The sequence below is a fragment of the Prionailurus viverrinus genome, chromosome A2 (genome assembly GCF_022837055.1).
Source record: "Prionailurus viverrinus isolate Anna chromosome A2, UM_Priviv_1.0, whole genome shotgun sequence".
NCBI classification, from domain to species: domain Eukaryota; kingdom Metazoa; phylum Chordata; class Mammalia; order Carnivora; family Felidae; genus Prionailurus; species Prionailurus viverrinus.
This window is the reverse complement of record NC_062562.1, coordinates 79,794,145-79,822,105: the sequence shown is the minus strand read 5'-3', so window position 1 is coordinate 79,822,105 and position 27,961 is coordinate 79,794,145. Positions and strand designations below refer to the sequence as shown.

General features: G+C 47.6%; 1 protein-coding gene across 11 annotated transcripts in view; it reads right to left on the bottom strand.

Moving 5' to 3' along the window:
* The window catches only part of SRPK2 (SRSF protein kinase 2), a 257,229-nt gene that overhangs the window by 4,419 nt on the left and 224,849 nt on the right, over positions 1-27,961 (bottom strand). For 6 of the 11 annotated variants that reach the window (XM_047825648.1, XM_047825681.1, XM_047825689.1 and 3 more), the window contains 9 exons: positions 25,510-25,675; positions 24,319-24,344; positions 22,600-22,846; positions 21,219-21,701; positions 14,829-14,929; positions 14,603-14,710; positions 9,971-10,040; positions 9,260-9,352; positions 8,839-8,931 (listed from right to left, as the gene is read on the bottom strand). In XM_047825648.1, coding sequence (XP_047681604.1) covers positions 8,839-8,931; positions 9,260-9,352; positions 9,971-10,040; positions 14,603-14,710; positions 14,829-14,929; positions 21,219-21,701; positions 22,600-22,846; positions 24,319-24,344; positions 25,510-25,675 — 1,387 coding nt within the window. Of the gene's footprint in view, positions 1-1,596; positions 1,656-8,838; positions 8,932-9,259; positions 9,353-9,970; positions 10,041-14,602; positions 14,711-14,828; positions 14,930-21,218; positions 21,702-22,599; positions 22,847-24,318; positions 24,345-25,509; positions 25,676-27,961 lie in introns of all 11 variants that reach the window. The other 5 variants (XM_047825714.1, XM_047825732.1, XM_047825707.1 and 2 more) reach the window with 5 other exon arrangements.

Here is a 27,961-nt window from a genome sequence, read left to right as displayed (position 1 = left end):
ACCGGTATGTCTACGGAGTTGCCATCGTCACGCGCACCAGATCTGGGATAAACAGAACTTTACGGAATGTTTCTTGTTGGTGGGATGTTGTGCAAAGTAAACGGAGGACAGAGTTCGGCATGGCTTACAGACTGTAGGTCAGCTCTGTTTTGGGGAGGGGAGTAGAGAAAGGGCCATCTGAGAGGAGAAAGTGTTCCCTCCTGTAGAAGGAAGACTATGTCCATGAGAACAGAGTCTGAGCAATGGCTCAAAGCTCATCCCCTTTAATCTGGAAATTCCAGCTCTGGAAATCCAGCCTAAGAAAATAAACCCTGGCACCACCCTCCCAATCCCCCCAGCCCCCACCCATCCACCCAGTACGCATACTCGCAAAATCACAGGTGCTCAGTGACAGGATAACCGTGGTTACAGAAACAAACCATGATACATCGACCTGATGAATACTATTTCATATTACTTGGGAACATGGAGGGAAATTATATGGCCCAGCGTCTGGTACTAAAAGAAGACTAGAAGAGAATGACCACAAGAGTAACCTTCAAAGCGCCCTTCAAGATGGAAAGCAGGTACCCCCCCAAACAGCAGCATTGTTAGAAGGTGGCTTCTCTCTCTGCATCTTCCGTAATACAGCTCTCCTGGGCTTACAGAGACCGTGGAGCTCACCAGAGCAAGGTTTGCAGGAAACTAAGAAAGTTCACATGGAACATTCCAAAACGTGTCCTCTGGAAGGGGGAAAGAACTTCACCGACCTTCATCTCTTCTGACCTGGAACGAACACTCCCCGAGGTTGCAAATGAATGTAACAGCTGAGAAGCACAGTCCTATCAGAACATTGAGGGATCTATTTCGGAGGGGGCCAGTTTAAAATCCATCAACAGGCATGAAATTAGGTTCAATCTTCCATGAAAAGAGAGAAGCGTTACCACAACAGCCGCCTTAAAATCTGCATAGTAACAGTGATGAGAAGAACACAAGCTGAAAGGCCCTGAAAATCTATTTATTCAGACCTAACTAGCTATAAACTGATAAAAACATTTGCAAAGAACTGACTGGAACACCTAACACACTTTGACCAGGTAATCAATCCCACACACAAAAAAACCTGTGGGCGAAGACGCTGTCTGTAACGCGAGCATATGCACCAGGCACAGTAACCCTCAGGTCCGATCGGTACACATGCCCGACACCGCTACCATGACAACCCCAAAGTGCCACCTCGAAGAAAAAGCATGTGCCTTATGGAGACAGGTGGAAAAACTGATGCCAAGAAAAAAACACAGGAAATAAACTTGCCTAGGCCTTATGATTCCATGTACAAACTCTTAGGCTCAATTCAATAAGAAACAAGTCTCACAAATGGTTGCTAAAGGCTCTTTAATAACAAGCCCTCAACTCCCAAACGTGCACATCCACCGCTAGGACAGGCTCGTCCCATGAGCAGGGACCCCGTCCCCTCCCCAGCTCCAGCCTCGTGAACGGCCACCTCTGCTACCACAACTCAGAATACAAAATGAAATAAGAAACACTTGAGAGACTGTTTTTCGCTATCTGCTCCTATTGTACAAGTGGCTCCTGGACAAATTAACAAATTTTTACCTTGACAACTTCTTCGCTCTCAGGCAAGTATACCAAGATATGTTCCACTGCAACACATTCTGCAAAAAACCAGACACTTAATAGTGAAAGACTTTACCATTTAAACCGTCTCCTTCCTTTCCTTCCTAAAGAACGCTGACTACCACTTTGTCTTTCCTCGGGAGCCCAGCCCAAGGCCAGATGGACGACCCTGCCCTCAGCAGCCCCTCGTGCTCCTAATCCGCCCTGGGGGCAGAATCGCCTTGACAGAGCCCAGGAAAACGGACAGAAACAGGCCCCAAGGGAGGGCTCCTTCGCCTGCCAAGTCAAGGCTTTGGGACCTGCTACTGTATTCGCCAGGCCCAGATTATCAGAGTACTTTTTAAGGAAAAAAGTTAAGTACTTCCATCAGACTTCTCCTGAATATCATTTTAAGTGATCTGTGAGAAGGGAAATACTTTATTTTGTTCATTGAAATTGTAATATTCCAGAATTAAGCATATAAGCATATAGGAGACTATGAGGGAAATCCTTGTACTGTATTTCAGGGAATACTGGTAACTAGAAAATAAACCATGATATAAAATAGATTCAGATAAATTTCACGGCATATATAGATAGGAAACCTGTCCACAAATACTGGTACAAGCAAGACACAAAACTAGAAATTTGAAGAAATTCCTACAAATTTGTAGGTCAATATCTGAGTTCAGTATCTGTATAAGCCTTACCCCCAACAAATACAAAAATTAACTCAAAATGGATCACAGCCCAAAGCCTAAGAACTAAAACTATAACTTCTTAGTAGAAAACAGAATAATCTCTGGGACTTAGAAGCAGGAAATGGTTTCTTAGATGTGACATCAAAAGCACAAATAACAAAAACAAGTAACAAAGGAAAAAGTAGAAGACTGGACTTCATCAAAATTTAAGTTTTATACTTCAACTATCACACGTGATTTAAGAGAAGTTAAAACAGGGGCACCTGGATGGCTCAGTCAGTTAAGCATCCAGCTCTTATTTTCGGCTCAGGTCATGATCTCACAGGTTGGTGAGACTGAACCCCCCACTGGGCTCTGTGCTGACAGTGCAGAGCCTGCCTGGGACTCTCTCTCCCTCTCTCTGCCCCTCTCCCACGCAGGCTCCCCCCGCCCCTCTCTTTTTTCCTCTCAAAATAAATAAATCAATAAATAAAGTTTTAAAAAAGAGAAGTAAAAACAGGTCCATCCACAAGTTTGTACAATAGTCACAGTAGCGTTATTCATATGAGCCAAAAAGCAGACACCCATATATCCATCAACTGGTGAGCGAAGCAACCAAACATGGTCTCTCCACACATCAAAAGCAGAGTACAGACACAGGCACCCACGTGCATGAGCCCTGAAACACCGGAACACATGGAAGAAACCATCACAAAGTCCACACACCGTAGGATTCCATCTACATGGAATGTCCAGAACAGAGAAACCCAGAGAAAGAGAAGACCAGCAGCTGCCAGGGGTCAGGGGGAAAGAAACCAGAATGAGTGCTAATGGGCAAAGGATTGGTTTCTTGTCGAGAATAAAAATATTCTGAAATCAGACAGTGGTGACGGCTACATAATTCAGGAACATTCTAAAAACTACTCGATTGTATGCTTTAAAAGGGTGAATTGTACGGTATGTAGATTACATCTGAATAAAGCTGGAACAAAAGCTTAAAAAACTGGAACAAAGCTTAAAACAAAGTAATAGCTTTAAAAGAACCCCAACACTGCGTTAATGCACGCAGTAAAAATACACACTAATCATGATAAACGACAGGAATATGTGGGATGAACTAACTAGAACTGAACACCTGAGAGCAATAATTTCATTACTTTTTCTGCATCATATGCTCAAATTCAAAATGAAATGATTAAAACGCTAGTTTCAGACTTATGATCAGCTGTGGCCTGTGGTCTGTTATTTTCCAAAATGTCTCTGTGGTGTGCCCAGTGTCCCTCCAGTCTGCCTCCAGGGCACCGCACCATCCCTACCGTACCCTCCCGCCTTGCACCCCGACCCTAGCAGGGGACCTAGACCACGCAAGCCTTCAAACAGGGCCATGTGTGCGGGCGCCACGAGGGCCATCCTGGGCCAAGAGGGACACAGTGTCACCTGCTTCTCGCTCTCCAGAAAGGAGGACTCAACACAGGTTCATGTTTCTAGTCTGAAGTTATTTTCTGTGACTACTGGGCACCGGGCTGCGGGGAATCCCGCACCAAACAAGACAGACCGGGGTCCTGATCTCACACAGGGTGCTCACAACTCAGAAGTGATGCTTAAAGTGAAACTGTATTAAAACGTGTATTAAAGTACACGTTTTAAAAGTTTTACACTCACTAGTGTGAAGAACCTTTTCTAGTCATTTGCACAGGGCCCGGCTCATGGGGAGATCAGCCCCACGCATCCCCAAGGTGGCCTCGTGCCCGAGCCTGGCACCTGCCACCTGCCTGTGCAGTCAGCAAACCACGGCGACCAACGGGTTTCACCACCTGAGGCCTAGATGATGAACGGGACAGCGCCAGCCTACACGGGCCCAAAGCCTACGGCAGGCTTCGCTCTTCACACAAGTAAGAGAATCTGTTGATGTGGGGGATTCTGGAGGGGAGTTGAAATTGTTCTAACAAGTTTCATCTCAAACACTAAAAACGAAGACTGCAGAACAGAGCCCTATCACAGGGGGCGTGTCGGCATTGCACTGCAAATGCTCTGCACGGGCTTTCTTGTTTTCTTTTTTTTTTTTTAAGTTTATTTATTTTGAGAGAGAGAGAGAGCATGAGCAGGGGAAGGGCAGAGAGAAGGAGAGAAACCCAAGTAGGCTCATCAGTGTGGGGCTCGATCCCACAAACTGTGAGACCGTGACCTGAGCTGAAACCTGGAGTTGGATGCTTCACTGACTGAGCCACCCGGGTGCCCTGTCTGCACAGGCTTCTTGCATGCTTTGAACTGCACTTAAGGTCTCTGGTCCAACACACAACAGATCACTCTCACACGTTCCAGCCCACGTGATGCCCTTCCCTAGAATCAAACCGTTTTTTTTTTTTTTTAATTAACTACTCTGATATTTCCAACAGTATGTTTTACTAAAACGATGGCCACTCATGTGTCGACAGAACGTCTGTTCAGCGTGTGGGACGGTGCACTCCTGCCTGCACTGTTTTTGCTACATCACCTGACAAGCACTGGGACACTTCCTGGGGACAAGTTGCACTCCATCCCGGTTGCTATCACAAAATACAACCAAAATGAGTGGCTTATAAATAAGAATGAATTTATTCCCCACAGTCGTGGAGGCTGGCAGTCTGAGATCCCGGCTGCCAGCAGGGCTGGGTCCCAACGAGGGCCCCCTTCCGGGTCACAGACCCTCTCGTGTCCTCTGCATGGGGTAAGGGAGTGGTCTGGGATCTGTTCTGTAAGGGCACTAATCCCAACCAGGGGGGCTCTACCCTCATGGCCTTATGTTCTCTCCAAAGGCCCCCACCTCCTAATACTAACACTTTTGGGGGTTAGGATTCCCACACATGAATTTGGGGGGGGGGGCGGGGGACACACACACCTCAGACCCTAACAGGACAGAAGTAGGGGCAGAATGCACAGAGGTGCTTACTTCTAGTGGGGCACATCTTCATACAATGGTGAAGAGGATTTTTGTGAAAGACATTTGGTGGCTAATGTCCACACCCAGAGGAGTTAACCTGCTGGTTATCAAACTGTAACAGGATGAGAACAGTAACTACCTTCCTTTGCCAAAACATCCAGCTCGCGTGGAAAATTCCCAGCTAAGGAATGACTGTTCGGACTAGTAACAATCATTTTACCCAGAGTTGTACGTTAAGAAGAGGTCACTTAGCTGCGCTTGGTTTTTAGCTTTAACACACAGACCCTATGCTCTTCCTCAAGGGCATCAGGGTGAAGATGTGGCCTGGGTCTCCCGTAGGAGGACAAAGAGCAGGGTAGGGTGCTGCTCACTCCCTCTCAATCGTTGGCCATTTTCCAAGGGGATGCAAGCAAATTAATAACAGCTTCTGATTTTGCTTTTCTCTTTGTCAGTTCTGGCATGCAGGCACTTAAAAAATGTTAACGGATACATTTAAGATCTCCTTACTTCCAAACTGTATATCCGCACACATTCCTTAGGGGGGGGCATGCCAAAACCCATCTTTTATGTAACAAATCATTCCTCTCATCTTGGGGGACATGGTAAAATCTATTTTCATGACACACCCTCATTCATCAAAATATTATTTCTGTGACTTCTGTAAAAGCCCTAAATCCCTTCTGATCTCCACTTATTATAAATAAACAATGATCAGGAAAGGACTTGGGTCCCAATTCCCAATCACTTGCCTAGTCAGAAATTCTCCCTCATATCCAAATGAAGGGGAAAGGACCCTAGTTACCACAGTAACACTGAATCACAATGCGTCTGGTCTGTCTTTACCAAGGAGGCCAAATGTATTTCGACCCTGGTCACCTTCCAACAAGCTCCCTGGCGGAGCCCGTGCACGCAGGCCCTAAAGCGCATGTGCAGTAACAACGGGACGCTGCGGCAGCACAGTCCCAGGTAAGCACTCCGTACCCCCGTCGGGGAGCAGGCAGTGGTCACGCACAGACTCCGAGTGGCCCCAGGAGCAGGGCTGCTGACAGGAAGGCTGACAGGAATGCTGCCTTCCGGCCTGAAGGGCTACGCGCAGGGAGCTCTGAGCAGAGCCACCTGCTATGCGACATCAGTTCACCAGCATCGCTGGTCAGCCCACCCCTCCCCACCCCCCCTCCCCGCCCCGCTCAAAGACAGCACCTGCCGATGGGGTGAGGAGGGGCTTCGGGGCTGGTACCCAGCAGGTGCCATCCCTGGGAGCCACGCCCAACTGGCGCCAAGAGCCTCAGAGCACTGCCTCTGGGAACGAACCTGATCCCAGGCCACTGGACAAGCAGGACTTCACCTCCTCAGCATTCGGGTCCCCTCCTGCAGTGCGTGTCCCTCTTCCTCCCCGCTGTGCATAGATAGTAAGCGGTTCCCAACCCACAGATGCTGCGCCGGGAAAACTGCAGAGCCCAGGCCTTCTGAGAAGCTCCTCGCTGCAGAGGAAAAACTCCGTGTGGCTTTACTAGCTGTTGGTCCTCTGTGCCTGATGCCGGAACCTGTCCGTCGGCCTGTGGCGGATTCTCTGTTTGGCTGACAGAGCAGGTGCTGAGTAAGGTCCAGCGCCCTCCAGTGCCCGTCCCCTCCCTAGAGCATCAGCAGGTCAGCTATGTCCCCTGCTTCATGACAGACTAGGCTGCTAGCTCTTGGCCACCCTCCCCTCCAAGCCTCCACCTGACAGTGGTGATGGCTGCGGCTGGGGGTTCACTGCAAGTCCAGCCAAGTCCTCCCAGGGGCCAGGCCATCTCTCACAGGCTGTGAAAACACTCTGAAATGTGGAAGAAGGGCTCTGCCTTGATTAAAACAGAGTTCCTCAAGTCACACTGAATCCCAAGCCACAGTAATCCAGAGCCTTCCCTTGCTTCAGCCCTTCAACCGTTTTTTTTTTTTTTTTTTTTTTTTAAAGTTTTTAAATTTTTTTTTCAACCTTTATTTATTTTTGGGACAGAGAGAGACAGAGCATGAACAGGGGAGGGGCAGAGAGAGAGGGAGACACAGAATCGGAAACAGGCTCCAGGCCCTGAGCCATCAGCCCAGAGCCCGACGCGGGGCTCAAACTCGCCGACCGCGAGATCGTGACCTGGCTGAAGCCGGACGCTTAACCGACTGCGCCACCCAGGCGCCCCCCTTCAACCGTTTTTAAGAAGTTTCCTACGGAAACTTAGCCCTCTCTCTCAGCAATACTGCCGTCTAGAAGTCCGTCGTGTTTAGAGCAGTTCCTTTCCTGTTTACAACTCTGCCTCAGCAAACGTGACATGAGCTACTAGGGTGCCACGTGCTGCGTAGGAAATGGAAGGTGCAGAGATGACATGACAGGACGTGCCCAGCCTCACACCATGCTGTCACAGAACAGAGCTCAGTGGCAAAGCCATTCTATTAGCCTCAAGCCTACTTGGGCCCACGTGTGAGAGGAACCATAACCTTGCTCATGAGACCCAGACTCAAAGTCCAGGTGGGTCTTCAGAACCAAAATCGACACAGGTTGTCTGAAGAGCAGTTTTTCCTGACCACCTTTTTTCCCTGTGATAAGCCTCTAAAAGGTAGTAAGAAAATAACTGCATCTAGCTACACATTTCAGAGGTTGCCCATGGGGTGGTCCTAGGAAAGCCGGGAGCAGTGGTCGCTGTGCTCAGAGTAAGTGGAACAGGAAACTGCTGGCTTCGGCACAGCACGTTCTCGAGTCTTGCGCATTTAACGGGGATGCGTAATTTAAAGGAGGGAACAAGGACTGGGTGGCTGGACATCACCAAAGGGTATAATAAGGATTTATGACTCTAGAAGAATACCTTATCTCATAGGAAAATAAAAAGTCAAAGCCAGTTCTCCAAATCTGACTAAAGCAGAAAGCGATAGAGCATGTTGGACTTTCAGAAATTTCTAGAAACTCCACATCCTACTCAAACCAACTTTAAAAGTTCTTTATTAAAGGGGGTGCAACTGCTCCCTCTCACTGCCAAAAAAAATTCAAGCTGGAAAAACATAATTAAGAGGTCCAACATGCTCACACAAAACAATATGGCGCCGGGAAGGGGTTCTTTAAAAATAAATTCCTGGTGCCTTTTTACTAAAGTAAATCAGCTATTAACACAATGTCAATAGTGCAGGGGAGAAGAGAACGTCATTTCTCAGAGCAGGGGGCACAGGGTCTCAGCAGCCCACGCCCACGTCATAAGGAGCTCAGACACACCCAGCAGGACACAGAGGGACGCTCACAAAGTCCTGTCCCCAGGCTGCCTCTACTCCACGGCAAAAACATTCAGGCTCCACGAACAACATGAGAAATGGAAAGAGAAGTCTAGCTGGTTTCTAAAAACCACTTAAACTCCTTTTCACAAATCTGTGAATACACAGACTGGGCTTAGATTAGGAGAGGAGAGGGCAGGGAGGAGACCGAGGGTTCTGGGAAGTGGTACTCTTACAAAATCCGTACTCCACAGATGGGAGATGGTTCAAGCTTATTTCTTGAGAGCTTTCTTCAGCAGAATCCCCCAGCTGTAACAAGGTCCAGGTCTTTCTCCACTGCCCAAACGTGAATGCACAATTTCTCCTTTTGGGAGAGGATTATGCTGAAAATTAGTGTTGCATAAATACCGTTACCTTTTCTGGTGAAAAACTCCTTGGAATATTTTCCCAACATAGCGTATTTTCGAGGGACTTTCCCCAGCAGTTCAATGATCAATGCTATGTGATCTGCATTGGGAAACATTGCCAGCAAAACAGAAACACACGACAGTTTAATCAGTACACTGCATGCAGACACTGCTACCGCCCGCGCAGACAGAAACAGAGCGCGACCTGTATGATCCAAGCACAGGCTCTGCCGGTGCCGCCGGATGCACAGGGGGACCGTGGCAAGGTCAAGTGCGGTCTTCCCTGTCAACTTTTAAATCAGCACAGGAATTTCGCTAGGTTGCCTTTCGAATTTAGGAGAAATGTCTGCCATCATTCGCGCTACAATCAGTAGTGCTATCCCGTTTCTGTCTGCATCGTGGCGCTTTTCAAAAAGAAGAGGTACTACCTCTGCGATTGAAGAATTCCCGAGAATATTTTCCAGATAGAGCAAAGTGCCTTGGGATACTGCCTAGCAGCTCTATGATGTGGGCTATGTGGTCTATGGAGGAGAGAAAAACAGGACATGGGAATGGGAGGGGCAAAGGGAAGGATGGGATAAAAGAAGAGGGAAAAAAATTGAAATTAGTAAAAAATCAGAAATAGATTCAAATCAACAATGTCTGCAGCACATCCATGCAGAGGCTTCTAGGGCTGGCAGGCCTCAGGCACCATCTGGAACATCGGACGGTGACTGATGCCAGCTCACCCCTGGCCACCCCAGCACTGTAAGCAAATAAGCATGGAGATGGTCAGCGTTACAGATGGAATTCAGGCCAGAATTCCCAGGTTTTCAACTCAGCTCCCCGACAGGACAGTGAAATGGGCAGATCGGTGGACAAAAGGACCACAGAGAAGCCTCGGGGGTCGCACAGCCTGTCCTTCCCTGGCTGCTGAGCGCCAGGCCGAGGCCAGCAGGAAGGAGAGGTGGCCCCAGGCCAAGGGCAGAGCTGCCCGTCCACTGTGCCTGAGGGGGCTTCAAGCTCAGGGGAAAGCATCTCGACTGGGCATTTGAAAACCAAAACACAGCTCTATTTCGGTAGGGAAACACAATACTCTCCAGAAGCTCAGGCCTCTCAGGAGGCCCAGCCTGAGGTATTTGGCAGGCGGCAATACTCACCTTCATCCCTGGAATAGTCTTCCCCAGAATGCGGTTCAAACAAATAATCTCCCGTTGCCAGCTCAAATGCCTAGGACACAACAGATGACATGCTAAGCACTTCAAAGACACTGGCCCCCGAGGCAGCAACTTTCTCTCCTTATACAAGAGACCCACGTTTTCCGAGGACCTGATCAAACCCAAGAGCCTTCTAAAAGAGCTCAACACCAACTTTTTTCTTTCAACTCTGAACTTCCTAAAAGTTCAAAGAAGCTTCAGAAATTTTTCTACATTCCCTTTACTGGAGGACGTAAAGGCTGTGTCCTCTCCTCATTTTGCGAGAAGCACAGCGACAAGCAGCTGTGTGCAGGCCCGGGGGGAGGGGAACGTGCTCCAGCTCTGGACGGTGGGACAGGGACTCAGGCCTGCCCTCCCCCACGGAGGCTCATCGGGTCCCGGGAAAGCGGGCACTGCCGCTCTCTTGAAGCAAAGACCCTCATGCCTTGGTAACCAGGAGCTATTTTCAGCATCTCATCAATTCTGCCACTTCTGACTCAAGCAAAGGAAAACCTCGAGCCAAACAGAAGGCTCTGAGCCCTGGGCCAGGAGGAGCCAGGTGAGGAGGGCAAGGAGGGCCGGCCTGCCTCTAGGGTTACCACTACCCCCAGCATGCCCTTTGTTTCCATTTCTGCCACACACTCTTCTCCCCTTGTTCTAAAAAAAAAAAGAACAAAAAAAAGCTCAGGACCATGGGTTTAATTTGCTAATGTTATAGAAAGATGGCAACTTCTATTGCTCTGCTGATGGAATACCACATTTAAAAATTTTTTGTTGTTGTTTTTTAAAGGAAAAGGCTAAATCCTATTTTTTGGTTTTTCTATACTTACTTCTATTTTGTATTGGATCTTGTGGTTCTAAAAGGTGCTCAGGAGCCTAGACCTCTGTCACAGATGCCTGCGGATCAGGGCCCTCCTCACTCCCACCCCTGATGAACCATCACCGCACCCACCCATTTCCTCTTTCTGTTCATGACCAGAGTGGGTCAGGAGGGGGTCTCCTAGCACTGTCTTTAACAAACCGAAGGTGGACGCACTCAGGCCAGGACCACATCTCTTCACCATTTTTTTGGTTTGTTTGTTTATTTAAAGAAAGGAGGGCAGTGGGGTGACAAGATGGTTGTCAGCAGCCCCATGAGAGCATCGGTGCATGAACTCAGGATCCCGCAGGACACGGACATGCCCATCCCAGCCCGTCCCAGCACCGAGTAAGCTGGTCACACAGGCGCTGCAGGGCCAGGGAAAGTCCTTACCGGGGGCCTCTCCTCTCCACCCAACCCCACATCTGGCCAAAAATCCAAGGGGAAAATTGAACAGCCAGAAGGGTCTTCCCCACCCAGGACACAACTAAGCAGCCTACAAGCCATGAGGAAAGGGTGAAACCCTAATGGAGAAGAAGCCACTGCGGATGCTCCGTGGAGAGGGCCACGGCTGCTCCTTAACCCTCCCCTGAGAACTCTCTCTCCTCACACATTTTCAAACACATTTCAATCAGGTTGAATTTATTTCTTCCAGCCTAACACTAAGGTAGGTCAACTGAGTGTTCTTTGAAAGACGACTGTTTCGATTAGCACCCACGTGTTTCCAATGAAACACTCAAGTCAAAGAAGCCTACACAGAAATGGTTTAAAAGAGAAAAGGAAGATGTGAGGGAAGATGGGGGCTCACGTGTGTGTCATCTGGTCCCGGTTCTCTGGGGAGTGACAAGACTTCCTTAACAGGAAGGCCACATGTGATAGAGCTGATGCAGAAATTCCGATGGAAATGTGGGCCCTCATGCTTCACGACCTGCCTTCACGCCGGTTAAAGATTACCGCCTTCAACTCCGTAGGTTACTCCTGATATAATCTCTATTGTTACTGTTTTAATACTTGGGATTTTTCATGCTTGGGAATCTTGGATTCCTTCGTCTGTACTTGACCATACCCCCTTGGGAGACGTTCCCCTGGAGCAAACTCTGTTCTCAGGTCCTGGGGAGACCAGACACCTCTTTCTTGAAATGCCCTCCCCCCCACACCAAGTACCCGATTCTGAATAAATAAGGTCACCTATTCTTTCTGTGATGGGACCAGTGCTGAACAAGTGAACTTTGCCAGTCTGCCTTTTCTTATTTCTAGGGCACTGACTATGGCTCACCGCGGAGCCTATAGACGTTACCTGCTCTGGGCCTGTGACACACAAGTGCACAGCAATCGATGCCTCGGCCCACGCAGAATTTTTAGATCACATACACTTAAGTTGGGAGGGGCCCCAAGACTCAAGAAAAGGAAAAGAGGTTCAACGGGACACATATCTCAGTTTCTCTGCCTCATTCTGGTGCTCTCCTCCGGCTCTAAGAGCCCTCCTCCACGATGAGAGCAAAGACACCAGCTGACACGCAGGAGCTCGCGACCCCAGTAGGGCCTCTGCAAGTCTTCATGCCATTTATGCCATCAAAGGACTCCAGGCCTCATCACCAAGAACAACTAGAGCTTTAGTATAGACTGGAATTATGAATTTAATATAATATTATGTTTCTAAACTTCGACAAAAGGACAGGAGTGGAGAAACACCGCCTCGTGTTTACCAGGTTGTCTGAGAAGAACAGAAGGGGACCTCTCAGCCTTGGCCTTCAGGGATGGGAGGTGGGGGTGGGGAACGATGGCTTGCCCCCCCATCCAGAACAATCACGCTTCCAACATCTGCTTCATTAAAACAACAACAACCCGTAAGCGGCCTTTGAGGCACCGAGGGAGCTTATGCTTCGTCTGAGGGGAGCAGGAGGCAGGAGAAAGGAGATGGACTCTAGCACTGTTCACAGCAGCAGGAGTGGCCAGGGTGTGAAGACTGTGTGGAGGGGCGAGTCCTAATCTAATGGAAGGCAAGACAGACAACCTGGTATAAAATCGCACTGAGCTCCACCATTATTCTCCTGTCTCTGTGATCTTGTCCTATTTTTCCAGTTATATCACCAAAATTTAACACCCCAAATTAGAAGCACAGGATTTCAGAGTTGAAAGAGCTCTTGGAGTCTAATTCAGGGCCCCTCCTGTGTTGCTGGGGACAAGTAAGGCCTGACCTCACCACATCCTGGAATGGAACATTTCTCCCCCGAAGCTCCAATTTTTGAAAGTGCTCCCTTCCTACTGACCTAACCTCTGCTTCCCACCGCGTCCGGGCCCTCCGCCCCCTCCTGCCCTCTGGACCTCACTCCTCTCTGCACAGCAGCCTCCAAATTCAAAGCAGCCATCACATGCCCACCAATCTTTTTAACTGTTCTTTTCCATGTCTCACACAGCAAAGACTGAAGTTTTTGATACTCACTGAAAAACTTAATTTTAACAATTATCTGGTATTATTTGTCAGAGCAACGTGGGACCAGAAAGGCACGATGTTTCCAATCTGTTTGGCCACATCTGTTGCCTCAGATCTTGATAATTTTACACAAACAACTACTATTTTTCTATATTGTCCAGCACCATGCTTCTTGCTGTAACACCAGGGGGCATATGATACAGCAAACTCAGAAGAATTGTTAATCTTTGAATAACAGACAATTACATATATTGCCTGTTGCTCTTTTTAGTGAGAAGAAAAGTGCCAAGCTTTACACATACAGTCTTTCATTTTAAATATATCAGAGAATTTGGGGGGGGGGGGATGGAATAAGAAAAACATGAAATAGCACCCCCTTTCACACACACACACACACACACACACACACACACACACCCTTCCAGCACGGGACCACAAAGCACAACCCACTTAGAGGAAGGTGCTGAACTGGCTAGGAAACAGGGCCAAGAAAGAGAAACTGAAATCGGCTTATGGAAGAGGGCCCACCGGTGCTCATCAATTCACAGGTCGGCAGCAAGTGAGAAAATGATGCGCTGGTGAGGGCCGGGGGAGGGTCTAGACACAAGTAAACCCGCGATGCAGCCCAAACCAGTATGATACACAGTGGGGAGAGGCGTCCTGAGACCCCAAGAAAAAACATCTCCGTCTTCTCTACGGGAACAGACTCCATCAAAGGGACTATGGGCGGCTACTGGTGTCTCAGAAATCAGTGGACAGCCCACAGCAACAAGCCAGAATATTCTCTAGATTTGGCCTTATGTATAAAGGAGGAGAGATTAAACACTGGTGTGTGGGGAAATCTTTTTCCTTGTCAGTAAGGATAGGTCTGTCAGAGGTCACTGAGAAGGCCTCCTGCCTTTCGACCTCAGACAATCTTTCCTGAAGACACTGCTGTCTCATCCTCCTCCACGGCACGAGGGAAGGGTACAGCCCGCAATCTTTCAGAAACCAGACAGAATTACTTGAAGCCATTTTGCCACCACAGAGGAGGCTGTGATTCCTGGGGGTGGTGGGCTGAAGAGGGCCTTGAGTAGAGGTCGTCTGTCACAAGACCAAAGCAGGCTAAACCCTGGAACATGTCTGAGAAGAATTCTTCCAACTCTCAAGGTGGTCAAGACAGCAACCTTGCCTTCACTCATCCCACAGCAGACGTACTCCACAGTTGGGAAAACTCAGACCACACGTACTGGTGAGACTGTCCCATGATAAGCGCTGCGGGATGGGCCTTTACATTGAAGGAAATGGCCAAGGCCGTTCTTACCATGCATGCTGTGCTCCAAATGTCAGCAGGTGTGCTGTAACCTGCCCCTATTAAAACCTCTATGGATCTATACTGACGCGTCTGGATGTCTTCTGTGAAGTGTTTATGCTGGAAGGGAACACACTGTATTAGTACAGAGGAAAACAGACATGCAAAAAGTAAAAAAAAAAGCGTCTTCTAATCCATGATCATGACCAAAATGCTCTAGAAAGAAAACTTTACTTACCACCCAACAAGCATTTCCCAGGTCGGCAATTTTAACTCTAATTTTATCTGCGTTCCGTGGATCCAGGGGGTTCACCAACAAGTCGGCCGCCCGGGTTTTTGCTGGCATGAGCAAAGAGCGCGACAGTTAGTACTTGGGAGGGGTGGCTTGCGTCTGTGCACACTGTCTGCCGGGCACAGTCTCCTTTTCTAGGGAAGTGATGGGAGGATCATTTAGGCCTGGAGCCCTGCAAGTTGAACTCAACAGAATTTGAAATTCTTGGTCTCTGTCCCCGGAAGATATTTCACAAGAGAGAGCACACTGGGCTGCCCAGAGACCTCACCGGCTCCACCTTGCCCTTTCGCCTTATATTGCTGATTCTGCCACCTCTAGGATGACCCTACTCTGCTCCCTTCTGCATCTTTCCAGCTGCTCCTCATCGCATCAGAGCCCATAGAGAACCACATCTATCTTGGTGCGTTACTACATGAAACACTAAAGTAGAGACAACATGTTCCCAGATGGCCAATCCCTTTCTAGGTGACACACACTTCACCTGGTAGCCACATCTCCTACCTCTCCTGCTTGGGCTGAGCACAGAGACCTCAAAGGTTAGATGATGGCTGGTTAACAAATACAGATTACAGGCCAGGACTAATCAGTTTGGGTTTAGCTTTGGACAAGTAACGCTCCACAACAGAGGTCTCCTGAGGCCACCTGGGCCACAGGGCAAACCGCTGAGGTCCCTCCCAAACTTATCAAATACTCAGGCCACTCTTAAGCCCAGTGACCCCGAGAGAATCTCAACAGTGGACACAGGGCTAGACTTCTCAGGGTTCCTGGGGCCAGAAGAGCTTTATGGACAAGCCTACATCATGCCCATATTGGGCAGGGTTAACCAGGGGGCAAGTGACAAAGAAAACTAACTTGGAGAGGCCCAGACAGGAAATCCTGAAGTGACTGAGCATCTTCCTCAAACCTTAAAATGACTTATAAGCTCCAATTTCTGGAAGGGATGAGATGTAACCATGGTTCTTACTAATGGAGAAGTAATTCTGAGATGGTATTTACAGACTAAACAGAAAAGTCCACTCAATGCAGAACATCAAATACCCTTTCATCCGCTCAGAGCTGGGCACTGCTAAAACAAACCAAACCTCCTTTTGGGTACACCCACACCGTGGAGCCACAGTGCTCAGGGGGCTCTGATTTCTGGGCATCCCTCCCAGGAGCGGGGGCACCTACAGAACTCCCCAGGAGGGGCCAGAGGATGCAGAGAGAGCTCTGGCCAACATCTTAGCCCCCAAGCCCCACTCCTCCGGCTTGTGGGTTAATGTGGGTGGGCCAGCCTCACATGTCCCCTTTTGCCATCTGCCCTATGACCACATTCCTCTTTTTAAGGATGCCGATCCACTGTGGACTTTGCCAAAGGCAGTCTGAGCTGACAGAACAAACACAGGAACTCGGAAACGACGAGAAGGAAAGAAGCACAGAGACCCACACGAGGAGGCAAACTGGATACAGTGATTGAAGGATGGGAAGAAACAGAGCTTCAGGAGAAACAAAAACACTGACCCAGTGGACAGGCAGCACCAGAAACGGCCAGATGAATCCCTCACGTCACTCAATCAAGGAGAATCAGCAGGCAAGAAAATGGAATTAAAGGTTGACAGAACCAGATTCAAGTGGACGTTTCAATACCAACAAAGTTGTGAGACTCTGGAAAGTGACCTAACTCCATGAGGCTCAGTGCTCAAGAAAGAAGCGGAAGGGGCCATGCCACACCCCCCTCCAAACTGACCAGCCAACCCAGTGGCCTGGGAGAGCGGGGGGGGGGGGGGGGGGGGGGGGGGTGCTCCACCGGTGCTGGTCTACACTACACTCCCCGGTGCAGACTACACTCCCCGCCCCAGGCTGGGGCTGCCTCTGGCCAGAATCAAAGCTCCACCAGCAGAGAGCAGGCAGAGGGGGAGGGGAGGCCAAACACTTGAGATCAAAGGTCTAAGGAAGAAGAGAGTGAGCCTCCAGTTCTGACTGACTGAGAGTAAGCGGTGCCCAGTGCCTGAGGGTGCGAGTGTAGGGAGGCATCTGGAAGTGCCACCAGTGTCCTAAAGACATTCCCCGGGAGCTGCATGAATCAATGAAGCCAGAGGAGATCTGGCCTGAAAAGACGCATCATCACACATGTTCAATACGGTTTCTTTGTATTTAACACCCCTCATTTTTGATCACTAAACAAAGTCTCTTTGGTGACAGGCTGTTACCCTCCTGGTTCAGGTCTGTAAACGGTGACCCCGCTCACAGCGCATCCCAAATGATACCAGGGAGTTCATCTCAGAACTTGAACTGTACAGGAACACAAACGAGGTAAAAGACAATCTACTTGGTATATCCGACTTCCTTTACTCAGTGTGATAATTACCTGACCGCAACCCTCAAAACAGCCCATTTAAACAACAGGCACTTGCCAGGGACTAACACCAACTCTGCTTTGCCTGGGACTCAAATCATCTCGGCTCGCTGAGTCATTATTGTGGTCACCTCTCACAGCTCTTCCTAATGCTCTGCCTCTTCCAACGAGGGAATGAAAAGTGGGGATATGTCACTTCATGAAGGACAGGGCTCTTAACTCGTCTCCAGTGGCCCGGGGTCCGAGCGACACTACCCATTCCATGTGAAGCTATCCTAGAAACTAGTAAGATAGCTGCGGGTGGTGCCTCCAAGGGACGAGACCGCCATCATCACTTACGTGCAAGGCACTGTGCTAGGCTCGTGCAGACTCTCTATGGTTTGAGGCGTCCCTCCAATAAACACACGAATACCTTCTCTGCACCCAGAGGTTCAACACCAGGCCCCGGGAGATCTAATACCTGAGCCTGGCCCGTTCATTCACCGAGTATTTACAGAGTCCCTTCTGTGTGCTGTCTCGGCACTGGGACCAGCATGAACAAGACATGCAGGGTCCCCCCTCCACAGCCCAAGTTAGGAAACTCATGCACTGGGGGGGCGGTGGGGAGATGGGGAATATGGATAATAAAGTAAAAATGGAGGAGTCACACACCATGTCAGGTGGCTCTAAATGCAAAGAAGAAAAACAAAGCAAAGAAAGGAGGCGGACAATGATGAGGGTGTTCAGGGGAGGTCTTTTCTCAGAAGGTGACTCTGAGGAGAGGCCTGAACTAAGGGAGGCGTGGAGAGAGAGGGGCCCTCAGCAGAGGAGACAGCAAGTGCAAATGCAAAGTGCAAACAGGGAGAAACAAACTTGCACTTTTGAGAAACTTAAGGAAGAAGCCAGCACGGAGGTACAGCATCAGCAAGGTGGGGGGGGGGGGGGGGGGGAGACAAGGCCAGAGAGAGCTGCCAGGAAATGGCCTGCAGAGAGCTTGCAGGCTTTAGAGTGACGCCCCACACTGTTATTCTGAGTGGAAATGCACTGCAGGTCCTTCTGGAGGGAAAGGGAGGGAAGAGGACAGGGTGTGCCCTAAGGAGGACAGGCTAGGCAGCAAGAGTCACAGTGAGGGCAGCGCGGGGCCCATATTACAGCAGCTGGCACAAGGTCTGGCAGTGATCTGGGTCCCCACCAAGTGGCAGTGAGTACCTTGCAGGTAAAGCCAGCAAGACCAGATGGGATGGGCCAAGATACATGCTATGGCTCCAAAGCTAATAATCCCAGAGGAATCCCGCCTCCTCAGCCTTTAGTGGCTCCCCAGTCACTCCAGGGAATAGTCTGCATCCTTCAGCCTGGAGGGTGAGTTCTTCTGGCCTGACTTTTCCTTCTGCTACTTCCTAATGTGTGTGCCCTGGTCTAACAACAAGGATCTACACCAGCTCTGAACATGGCTTGTTTCTCTTGCCTCGTGTTCACGAAGTGGTAGATGGCCAACTACGAGCCTCTGGGCCCCACTCCTTCCACGCAGGAAATGAACCCCTCCCGTCCAGGAGGCGGCCCACTGTTACCAAACGACCAAGCTGGAAACCAAAACTGAGTGCCTCCAAACAAATGAGTGGGTGAGGAGATCCTGACCCTGCTGCGTACCTAGAATTTCACAATACTGAAAAGGTCTGCTTGGTGAGAGACTTGGGTCAAAGTGAAAAATAGACCTGCTATTTCTCCCCAATGCGAGATGTTCATACAAGAGAACTGGTGCTGGGACTGAATACAGTTTTGATGGTGAATGGAGACAGGTGGCACAAAGGTAAGAGGAGAAGAAAAAATACCCAGATTATCACTGATTTGATTGCTTGTTACTCAATAAATGTTTATCACAGCACTGAGTTAGATGCAAAGGATACAAGGATAAAAGCACACAGCGCTCCCAATGATTTTACATCATGGCGAGGAAAAGATGATGGAAACAGTGAGCATGCAGTTAAGTAAAACATGACCGGTAGGTAAAGGGGGGAAGGGAACAGGACCGCGTGGGAAGCGATGCAGGGTTAGCGTTTGTACCAGCCGGCAAAAGAATAAAAGTTGGCCGAGAGAATGGGCAGTGGAGAAAGGGGAAGAGACACTCCCAGCAGGAAGAAAGGCAGTCACAAAGGTACAGAAGTAAGAGCGAACATGCCATTTACACACAGACGCTCTTCGTCAGGTCTTGAAAATAAACCGGGAAGTAGCTACGCTATACTTAACGACCGCAAAACCTTTTCATGATTTACTCCTTCAATAAAAAGTGTCTGAACGTTCATCTCAGTAGACACCTATTCATCAATGGCACATATCTCTGTTCCTACATTACATACATGACAAAAGGTAAACAAAAATAACAGAAACTACCGGAAGACATGGTTGACTCCAGCCTGGGGCAGGGAAGGTATGAACTCGGGACGTGGTTCCAGAAAGAGAGGAAGCAGCAAAGAGCAATGGGATTGTGATAAAAGGACAGAAGAGACCATTCGAAGAGGCTCATGTGGACCAAACTGAGGACAATTCCAGCATCAGGAAACAAGAAGCTGTGAATGATTCCAAGACATAACCCAAAGCGGTAATTAAGAGCAAAGGAACCCATGAGCGCACGATGTGAAGGCACGTGCGAGAGACTGTGGGGCAGGCGGCGTGCCAGGGAGGAGCACCAAAGCCCGCCTTCTGGAAGCATCTTCTCTATCTGGCCGCTCCGGAGTTCTCTATCCATTTATAATAAACCAGTGATCCAGCCAGAAAACGAGTTTCCTATGTTCTGTGAGCTGCTGGAACAAATTAACTGAACCTGAGGAGGGGGTCGTGGGAACCCCCGATTCATGGCTGATGGGTCAGAAGCACAGGTGACAATGTGGACTTGCCACTGGTGTATGAAGGGGGGCGGGGGTGTCTGGTGGGATTGAGCCCTTAACCTGTAGGATCTGGTTCTGTCTCCATAGAGTGTCAGAAATGAGTTAAATCGCAGGACACCCAGCTGGTGTCAGAGAAGCTTTTGGGGCAGGGAAAACCCCCTACACACACATTTGGTCACCAAAGGTGTCAGAAGTAGCGTGAAGGAGACAGACACAGGTGAGTTTTCCCTATGCGAACCTACCTTCCATGTGAAGGCATCTTATAAGCACCTTCAAAGAGTCCTTGATTGGGGTAAAAGTAAAAAGGAACAGAGTATGTTTACCCAAGTAAGATAAAGAAAGCACAAAATAGAACCCACATCCTTAAGGTGATTAGTTAGAGCTACTTGAGGGGATTCTGAGAGCTACTTGCAGGGCTGGGTCATCAATGGACTCATCGTGTGTTAAACACTCTTGCCAGCAGAGGGAGCAGAGGAGGATTCTGAGCTGCTCTTCCGTGGGCTAGAATGGAAACCATGAGTGATGCCCCGGGTTTGCTTACTGGAGTCCCTGAGCAGGTCACAGGCAGAGACAGGCTGTGGGGCACTCACTCTCAAAATACTTGATATAAGTCATCACATAAAATTCCATGCCACTTGCTTTAAATTGGCTTTGACATTTCAAGAGCTGAGTCCTACAACCAGAAACAACTATCAGAATAAAATCAGAGACTTCTTCCTTAACACAGACTAAGAGGAGGTATGTGTTTTCCTTGAATAGAAACAAGACAAAACAAAAACCAAAAGCAAGACTGTCAGATGGAAGTACAAATATTAAACTATATATTCTGTAAAAGCCACAGGTGTAAGCTGCTGGATATGGAAGGTTTCTACAAATGCAGATGTCACTAACTAAACACAGAAAGAACGAGAAAAGCTCAGAAATGGAATCTGATAGTCAGAGAGCCAGAGAAAGCCCTGCTGGGACAGAAGACAATTTAAATCACATTACTTATTCAGGAGGACAAAAGGAATAAAGCGACAATGGGGAATTCATACACACATGACATGCCCACCTCTGGCCCATTCCCTTCACAGCATTTGTCAAGGCTCGGATACTCGGGCCACTGAAAGGACACACTTGGTGGGGAGGGACACTTACTTTTTGGCAAATCTCCAGTGCTGGAGGCTGAAACCGTCCGGCTTCTGTCATGGGATGGACTGCTTTCCTCAGGCTCGGTAAGCGGGGATCCCTCGGAAAGTGCAGAACCACAAGCCACAGGTTCTAGGGGCCCAGAGAACAAGGATGTGGAAAACTCTGGAAACTGTGACTCGGGAATTTTATGTCGTCCATTTGGCAATTCACCATTGAATTGTTCATAGGAGCTGCTATATGTGTAATCACTTTCTGCATTTGGCTCATCAAGGTTATATTCCTCAGGATTGGGACAATCTTCTTCATCGTCATCTTCATCATCCAGCTGCTGCTCCAGTAAGAACGGGCCATTCTCAATATGGCCGTTGGTTCTGGGGGACTCTATCCACGCAGGGTCTGTGCTCGTCAGTTCTGGTTCCACATCATCTCCATCTTTCTCAGTGTTTTCTTTCTCAGTGTCTTCTTTCTCTTCCTGGTCCTCAGCCTCACCTTAAAAAGTTGATGGGTTGAGAATCAGAACATGTTACTCTTCTCAACACAGTGGCACTAGGTACATATTTCCTCCAACAAGAGACTATTTTGAATGTGTTTAGGTTTTTGTTCCCCCGTTGAGTAAGCTCTACACCCACCGTGGGGCTCAAACTTGTGACCCTGAGGATCAAGAGTCGCATGCTCTGGGCACCTGGGTGGCTCAGTTGGTTGAGCGTCTGACTTCAGCTCAGGTCATGATCTCACGGTTCATGAGTTCAAGCCCCACGTCAGGCTCTGTGCTAACAGCTCAGAGCCTGGGGCCTGCTTTGGATTCTGTGTCTCCCTCTCTCTGCCCCTTCCCCACTCACACTCCGTCTTTCTCTGAAAAATAGATAAAACATTAAAAGAAAAAAAAAAAAAGTCACATGCTCTGCCGACCGAGCCAGCCAGGCACCCCTGAATGTGCTTAATTTACATGCTACACAGCAAAACACCTCTTGGCTCTCAAGGTAAAATCTTAGGTTTTCTCAATCTCATTTTTCATTTAGTAAATAACTGGCTTACTCTTATTAGCAGAAGTTAGATTTTGGGGCGGGAAAAGGGACTATTTCCACTTCTACCCTCTCTTCTACAATCTTTAGAAAATGTGGGTACATTACTGTTAGGGTAAAAGTTAATTACAAAATAAAGAACATTCATTATCATGCTCGAGATGTGGTGTCAGGTAGACATTTTCCATTTTTAAAAAAGTGTTTTGAAATACTAACATATTCCTGGCATTCATTTTACAAATGAAGTGGCAGACAGATTCCCATGTTCCCCAATCCTCACATATGAAGCAGTGACACCAAGCCCACCAGGGTGGGGACCTGGTGGGTGCCCACTAATGAAGTGCCAGGACCCCATGCAGACTGACCCTTGTCATTCGCAGGCTCGCCCTCGGCTGCGTCCTCTAAGCCAGCAGTTTTGAGCTTCCCCTCTGGGCGGTACTCCTCGTCTTGTTCATTGGAAGGTACAGCGGATGAGATGTTTTCTTCTATGATTTTCCTTTCTGCTTCTCGCTCCAATTCTTCTATTTCCTGCAGGCGCTTTTCCAGCAACTCAGCCTGCCTTTTCTGCTTCTTTTTCAGTTTTTTCTTTTTGTTCTTAGATATTTTTCCTATCTACAACATGTTAAGAAAACACCACAGGTCAGTTTGCTCCTTTTTAAAGCACTACACAAGAGTGCAAGTGTGAGTGGCGTGGCAAGCCCCAACCAATCCTGTTTTCCAGGCCTGAGTTATTTATTACAACCAAATATGCCCACAGAGGAGATCGATCTCGTGTGCAGGGTCGCAGTAAAACCGGAAAAAAGAAACCAGCGCCGCCTACCATCATGGAAGGGGACTGCCAGCAGGCCCTGACCTCAGAGGACACGGCTCCAAATCCAGGAAGGCTGTTTCATTTAAACGCTGAGCACAGCAGAATACGCTGAGGTACTCTGGCCTTTCGACAAGTAGCACCCCTTCCAAGTTTTACTGGCTGCTGCCCGTATACAAGCTAACAACATCCCCTGTCCTTCCGGTCTCGCCCAACTCTCAGCCATGAAAGAAGACCTTGCCAAAACAAGTGGGTTTCAGTCACTGTTGGTCAACAGCTCTGTTTGTGTTTGGGTCTCACACACGGAGCTGTTGTTATCAACAGCCGAGACGGCAGAAACTGTCAAAAATGAGCGTACAAAGGGAAAAAAAGAAAAAGCACAGTTTCAGTCTGCCTGCGATCAGGGCCACATGACTTGGAAAGTGCTGGCAACGACAGCCTCCAGTCTCTCCACAGAGTCAATAATCCAAACAAGCTGCTCGAGCCACAGGAGGGCTGCAGGCAGGGACTGGGCCGTGCAGCGAGCCAGGTGGCATCATCACTATAGTTCCCGCCTGCACTGGGACTTCCACTCCCAAGTGAGGGCTCCTGGCAGTGCATTTCCTTTCAAGTGCTTCTGGTTCGTAAAGGGCTTTCAAGACTTGCACATGACTCATCAACTCAAGACATATACACTCTATCCTCTACTGGAACTAAGCGGGTTTAGGGACAATGGGGTAAGACTGAATTCCAAGCACCTCGTTTCATTTGAATGGACCACAAAATACACAGTACTCTTTTATACATAACTACCAGCTGGAAAACACATTAGAGTACAAGCTTCAGAAAAACAGGGATCTTGGAGGCAAATCAGAAGTAATGTTAAGTGTTTCTGTAATAATCACACTTCAAGCCCGATCTCGACCGCGTCACCCCTTTCACCAGACTCTGCCAACGGCACCCCAGAAAGTGCTCAGGGAAAATAAAGATCAAACGTGGAAGGGCTCTAACTATCCCAACTCTAAAAAATCCCTTCGACTTGTCAAAGCGGTACGTCTCATCTATTCGAGGATACACAGCATTTGTGAACATGCCCGCCCTTTACATTAACACGTATTAAACACCTACAGTTGAGAAGGGAACAAAGAAAGGTACGATCCGATTCCCAAACAACCTTAAATGAAAAAATCATTGCAAAAAGCAGCAGAAACTAATGTTACAACTTGAAAAGCTCAATAAGGAACAGCTGCTTTTAACAAGAAGGTGAGTAGAAGTGTGTGTGGAATAAAGTACTTACAGGTTTTTGCTGTGGAGCCGTACTCACTAAAACAAAATGAAACAAAATGAATGTTTAGAGGAAAACAGACATATATCTTTAGGTAGGTTATCTGAATTGTAAAACGAAAAGTAATTATTGTCTTTTAATTGCTATCCAGCTGGAAAACTGTTTAACCTCAGTGCTTCTTAATCATACAGATCTAAAGGAAGTTTTTCCAACTCAAACGAATGACTGGCTCTTAAAAGGCACAGCAGTCGTTGTTCATATGGAGCCATTTTTCTTATTTGTCTAAAATTAAATACCCATTTATTTAAAATCCAAAGCACTGACACGAAAATGGAGAAGAGTTCACAAATGTCACACCATCATCTAAATTTGTTCTACAGACAATGAAATGAACAATTTAGATAAGAGGATGTACATCTGTGTTTGACAACTATTTGGCAAGTGTATACAGCTGAAATAAATCAAAAACTGCAGCAAGTATTCCAGAAATCGCATGATCAGCCTCTGCGAGCAGCCACAGCTTGACAGACTATGGTTCTATGATCTCAAAAAACAGTAAAAAACAAGAGTAGGAGGTGGTGCATCTCCCAGAGCCCCGGGAGCTGCAGGACTTTAGCCCCTCAGCCAGCACACTTGCCTGACAACACACAAGGGCGCAGACAATGTGCAGACATGGTCAAAGTGGTCAACACTTTGCTGCAGCCACTATACCCTGTAAAAACCCGATGTGAAACTCTACAGGCCAATAAAGACATTTGGTCTTCTCCCACCCTAGGGTCTTTTGTAACGCACTCCAAAGCTACCAGCTGGACTCAGGTTGATGTAGACTAACTGGAGACTGGGAAGCGTTCTAACAAACCTGAAACTAGAAAAAAAATCTGATGACTACAGGCCGGCTACAAGTAACCCGTTACTATATACGCCTCTGCAGAGAAGCCTGCAGCCTAAGAAAACGTTCAAGCATAGGTGAAGCAGCACGTAAGATTTCATATGATCTTTTAAGGGAAGACGAAGTTAGGTGTATGACAGCATAATAATTGGGGCACCTTCCTTTTCAAGAAAAAGGTCTCATCATTTCTAGCAATCAGGCTCTTAATGAAAGTCCCTAATGTACGTGCTTGACTCAACTACCTTCAGTGTGCAACTCTGTAGGCTCTCAGTGCCTCCAAACAAAATGAAACAAAGCTGCTTCAGCTCCCTCACCTGCAGACCCCGAAGGAGGAGGAGCACCTGCTTTCTGCCACTCGGTGGCCTCAGCTGCCATTCTTCGCACATATGCATCATCCACACACATCAGGATGTTCTCCGGCTTTATGTCCGTATGAATGATCTTGCACTTACTGTGTAGATAATCTAACCCCTGAAGGACCTGGTCAGAGTAAAATCAAGAGAAGAGATGGGTTATTAATACCTTTCAACATTACTATTTAACAGTAACGTTCAACATTTCCTTGTAAATTATGTAACATAATCACAAGGCACAAAGGGTATTTAGTAAAAATCTCCCTCCTGCTCCAGGCCCCCAAAGGAGACCAGAGCCCTCCCATAAGCAACCAATGTGTATCATTCTGGAGGTAAATTTATGCTCATGGAAGCAAATGCATCTATGAATATACTTTTGTATAACAACTTTACTGAGATGTAATTTACATACAATTCACCCTTTTAGGTGGACAATTCAATGGTTTGCAGATGTGCAACCATCACCACGTTAATTAGAACATTTTTATCACGGAAAAAAGAAACACCATACCCACTGGCACTCATTCTCCATCTCTTCCAGCTCCTCCAGCCTTAGGCAACCACTAGTCTACTTTCTATTGCCATACATTTGCTGGTTCTGGACATTTTATATAAATGGAATCATACAAAATGGTCTTGTGTAACTGGCATCATGTTTTGAGAGTCCATCCGTGTGTAGCATGTATTAAGTACTTCCTTTAATTGCCAAATAATGTTCTGCTGGTTATGCTATCCTTTGTTTAGCCATTCACCTGATGGATATTTGGGTTGTTTCCACTTTTTGGCTATTATAAATAATATTGCTATGAACATTCAGGCATGAGTTTCTGTGTGGACACATTTTCATTTTTCTTGGATATATACCTGGGAGTGCAATTGTTAGGTTATATGGTGACTCTTCTGACAAACTGCTTGTTCTTTTATTCAGTGGTCACACCATTTCACATTCCCACTAGCAATGTATAAGGGTTCCAACTCCCTCGTCATGGCCTACACTTCGCTGTCTTTTTAATTTTAGTCACCCTGCTGGGTATAAAGTGTGTATCTCACTGATAGGCACTTCCATGATGTCTAATGATGTGTATACATTTTTAATATTGCAAAAAAAGAGGATTAAATAGCCTCAGTATCCACTAAAACTGCTGAAACAAAGTATCAACAAAAACAAGACCCACAAAACTTAAAGTGCAGTGACCTAAATACAAAGCCAGTTTTTCTCAAATTATTTCCAGAGAGGAATTCTTTCAATTCTTTCCACAAGCAAAAATATTTTTTTTAATATCCCCATTGTGTTCCTATACATTAGAAATTCTACCACTCAATAAATATTAGCATTTAATACCATACACTTAAAAATTTTTTTTCAACATTTATTGAGAGACAGAGAGAGACAGAGCACGAGCAGGGGATGGGCAGAGAGAGAGGGAGACAAAGAATCCAAAGCAGGCTCCAGGTTCTGAGCTGTCAGCATAGAGCCCAACACAGGGCTTGAACCCACAAACCGTGAGATCATGACCTGAGCTGAAATCAGACACTTAACCAGAGCCACCCAGGAGCCCCAATGTCATCATACACTTTAAATCATTCAGGGTATTTGTTCACAACAGAAGTGGGGAAAAAGACGAGAAGATACATGGTATTATCCAATTCTAGTAAGTTCTCAGCAAGAGTCTAATGCTTCTACTGTATCTGGCTAAACAACCTTAACAGATGACAGTATTAGGATATGAGGGGACAGGGGCGCCTGGGTGGCGCAGTCGGTTAAGCGTCCGACTTCAGCCAGGTCACGATCTTGCAGTCCGCGAGTTCGAGCCCCGCGTCGGGCTCTGGGCTGATGGCTCAGAGCCTGGAGCCTGTTTCGGATTCTGTGTCTCCCTCTCTCTCTGCCCCTCCCCCGTTCATGCTCTGTCTCTCTCTGTCCCAAAAATAAACGTTGAAAAAAAAAAATAAATTAAAAAAAAAAAAAAAAAAGGATATGAGGGGACAGAGGTTTCAAAAGGAAAATGAAAAAAGGAAGACCCATCTCTTAAACAGGATGAAAATCCCTATACTCATCGAAAGTAACTTTCCCTAGGAAGGATTCTTACATGACTTCGCTGACCAAGCATCAGTCAAATTCCTGGAACAGGTCATGTACCTGGTTTGAAGTGTCTGACAACAGCAATAAAGAAAGCCCCCTGTCTCCAAGGGGCGTACAGTCAGAGGGCTTACTGCCTTATGCCTGAAGGGAGAGGGACCAGCCAAAAAGAAACCAAGATGAACCATGGCTACAGCAAACAAAGTTTAATGAGCTCTTGACAAGTGCCTAATAAGTACCCAAACAGTAAACCAGATAAAACTAGAGTAAGAGAAGGAAAGACACTTGTCTTACCTTAAAAATAATATTTAATGTTTGCAATTATACTGTAATTAG